The 3,462-nt window shown below is 47.5% G+C and overlaps 1 protein-coding gene across 1 annotated transcript; it reads right to left on the bottom strand.

Annotated features, from left to right (window-relative positions):
- Positions 1,001–3,462, bottom strand: LOC109709787 (phosphatidylcholine:diacylglycerol cholinephosphotransferase 1-like). Its single transcript, XM_020232109.1, has 3 exons — positions 1,946–3,462; positions 1,672–1,809; positions 1,001–1,489 (listed from the first exon to the last, which is right to left on the bottom strand). The coding sequence occupies exons 1-3, from the start codon at positions 2,513–2,515 to the stop codon at positions 1,208–1,210; spliced, it is 990 nt and encodes a 329-aa protein (XP_020087698.1). The 5' UTR covers positions 2,516–3,462; the 3' UTR covers positions 1,001–1,207.

The following is a 3,462-nucleotide window of genomic DNA, read 5'->3' on the forward strand; positions in this document are numbered from 1 at the left end:
TATACTAGATAAAGATAGTTATATTTAATTATAGCCTAAATTTCGAGCCTAAATTTAGCCCGAAATTAATTTCGAGCCTAAATTTAGATTCAAGCTTGCTTGAAATTAATTCGAGCCGAGCTTGAACAAGCCGAATATCGAATCGAACACGAGTCGAACACGAGCTGGCTCACTCGTTTGCCAGCCCTAAGCAGATGAAGATATTGATAGATGTTTCAAGTAGTGTTTGCCAGCTCACGGGTGACTAGAAAAACTATTCAGTGTCACACAATAGTGTAGCTTCATGTTATCCTGTATCATGCACAAAGCCACCCTGGAATTTGCTGGAGCTTGTTGATAGATCGAGTGGGCTGCATAAGTCATCTTGGGATATGCAGGAGCTTCACATTTGGTAAATTTTTTTGGCAAGCCAGCTTTCACAAGATATTCCAATGTACTTTGGTGCTTTTGACATGATTGGTCCAAAATTGATTTAGCATGTATATGTATATAAATAGCATATTATTTATTTTGTTTATTTTTTAAAAAATAAAATCAGCTAGAAATATAAAATAATTAGACTTTAAACTTAGAATCTTAAGCATCAATCATCAAGTTATTTATCATGAATGGTTTGTGATTTAGTGATTTAGCATGTATTGTTTCTGCCTATTGGCAACCTTAGTAGACACATTTAAACAGATAGTGGAGATGATATTCTTTATATTATATGTAGTGCTAATTTCTTGATTTACCACATTTCAAATTACACATTTTTAGAGGTCCAATCAATGCTTTGTTAGGCCGCACGTGGACGCTGGGCAATCCAAATGCTTTTACAAGTTGAGCCCACGTAGATTGTTGATTTAACGACTCAAAATTGTTCAAAGAGAGAATTTCATCCCACTAATTATCGGGGGTGATTTCTATGCCATCGGCATTCAAGTTTGCATACATAGTGAATGAAGGCCTAGTCATGTCGTTTTTCCTATCTATCCATCATCCATGCAGTCTACTAGAATAATAATAATAATAATAATAATAATAATAGCAAAAAATATTTAATAAGAGGGAAGCTGTGTTATAATGTAAGGGTCTGTTGGAAGAGAAAGGGAATTTTCAAAAAAATGCTGATAGTCAGGAAGCAAACAGGGCATGCTCCAGGCAGAAATCGAATCAGCTCGCGGTGTACTCTCTTCCTAAACAATCATTAGTCATATGCTTCGAATTAGTGGGCATGTTTCTTGCTTTCTTCGTACTTGCCGGCGAGAATGTCAAAGAGGAAACCGGCACCGACCCCGACGGCTAAGTCAATGGTGTAATGTCCTCTGGAGGCGAGCAGCCTTATCCCCTGCAGCAAGTTGAGGGCATCAAAGACCCACGCCATCTCATATCGCCTCATCCGCCTCATATCCAGCGAGGCAATAATGGACCCTGCCACATGGCCCGAGAAGAACAGGAAGAAGGAGACATTGCCCACCGGGAAATCTACGCCCGAACCCAAGAAGCCCTGCATAATAATATAGGCCCGCACATCATATCATATATTATAATAATTATATATATGCAATTAATTTATCATCCAAGAAGAACCGGCCCGAGGGGCTTGTCAATTAATTAATCATTCAAAAACTTCTAACCAATCGACCAAGCATCCAACCGTCCACGCGGTGCGGCGGGCCGGCGGCCTACCTGTGGCAGCGGGAGTTGGGTGGAGCACCCCAGTATTCCTCGGCATGTAAACATGAAGAGAGCCGCGATGGTTGGACGCGGCCTTCCCTCCACCAGCAAGGTCCACACTATGTAGGTCGCCTGCATGCCCACGAACACCTGCGAAATCCCAAATAATTAACTTGGTCGATCGGCATCATTCAGGCCTAATCTCCCACTTTCAGTGACGAAATATGTTTAGGAATTCTGACGACGGGACGGAATTTGCTAGCTAATTGATACCGAGGATACGTACAGTGTTGAGAGCCGCAAGGGCAGAATTGAGAGCGGGGCTGGAGGCGAGGAGGGTGTGGAGCGAGCGCGTGAGGATGAAGCCCAAGTCGAGAGGCGGGGAGGACGAGGGGACCATGCGGAGGGTGTACTCGACGCCCATGAAGAAGAGAAGGGAGAGCCCGAATGCGAAGGGGATGGGATGGTGCCTTATAATGCCGACAACGTCCTCCACGGACCTGCAGCTCCCTTCAACAGCTAAAGAGGGCGCCTCTGCCGCCCCTTTCCCAAATTTGCCGTGGGCTTTAATTTCTTCGGATGGCGGCAGAAACGTCATCCTGCTGGCGAGAGCAGCTGACGACAGCTGGGGGTCGGCGCTAGAAGGATACTGGGGATGATCAGGAGTAGTGTGGTGATGATGATGATGATGATGATGGCTCCGTCCGTTTAGGAGGGAGCGGGGAGAGCCGTCGATTGAAGCAGCTTTGGCTCGGCTGCCGCTCGTGGTCCCCGTCGCCTTGGAGGGATGGGCGTCCCTCGTCCTCTCTATATGGCGACTGCGGAGGACGACGCTCTCGGCCTTGACGTCGCCCATGTCCTGCACCTGCTGCTCCTGCTCCTGCTCCTCTTCCTCCGTGCGTTGTGCTGCGGCATGGCGGGTGGGCGCTCCAAGACTCACGGCTTAGAATTATATGGTCTGTACGGGCGGAGCTCCCGAAGAGGGGAGCGGGAGGGGCTGGTCCACCGACAGGGTTAGGAAAAAGACGACGGGTCTTAATTTGTTGTTGAATTAGTGCGAGGTTGGGGGTGGGCCGCGCTGCCCATTCGTGGTGGGGCCGCCAATTGACGTGCTGCTTATGGTAAAAGAAAAGGAAAACCGCTACGCTTTAATTATCTGCGTCCGTGCTGGTGTGAGATGTGAAGAATAAGAAAGGATGACTTGCAGCTATATCCAAAATAAATTGATCGGCAGAAAGTTTCTCTCAAAAAAAAAAAAAAAAGAAAAAAAAAAATGATTGGCAGAAAGTCAGAAATAAGCGAGCAAAGGCGGATGGATTCTCGATCGGTAGGAAAGTGTTTCGAGCGACGTGAACAGAGGACGCACGGAGGGTTGGGCAGAGAACGCACGCACGGCAAGGAGTTCAGAGATCAGACTTGGGCTTCTGTCGCCCGGGCTTATTCTGCGTGTGCAGTAGTCGTGTCGTGCGCTTCCTCGGACCCCTCTCCGGACGCGGCGGAGGTGGGCCCAACCAACACGCACGGCAAATGAGCTGCGGCAGCCCACTCTTATCGGATAGGAAAAACCTACGCGGATCGACGTGATTGGAAGTCCGCGCTTGGAATTGAATGCCACCGCCTACTGCTCTCCAACGACCACCTCACATGCCGTAGTAATTACTAGTTACGAATTTATTCTGCTCCGGCCCTCCGACCTCTCTCTTCCTTTATGGCCGTTTTTCCGGATCCACCACAACTTTTCCTTTCCTATTGCCGCCTTTGTCTGTGTGCGCTGCCAAAATGATGTCGTTTTCACCGCACAAA

Source organism: Ananas comosus, linkage group 5 (assembly GCF_001540865.1).
Source record: "Ananas comosus cultivar F153 linkage group 5, ASM154086v1, whole genome shotgun sequence".
NCBI classification, from domain to species: Eukaryota; Viridiplantae; Streptophyta; class Magnoliopsida; order Poales; family Bromeliaceae; genus Ananas; species Ananas comosus.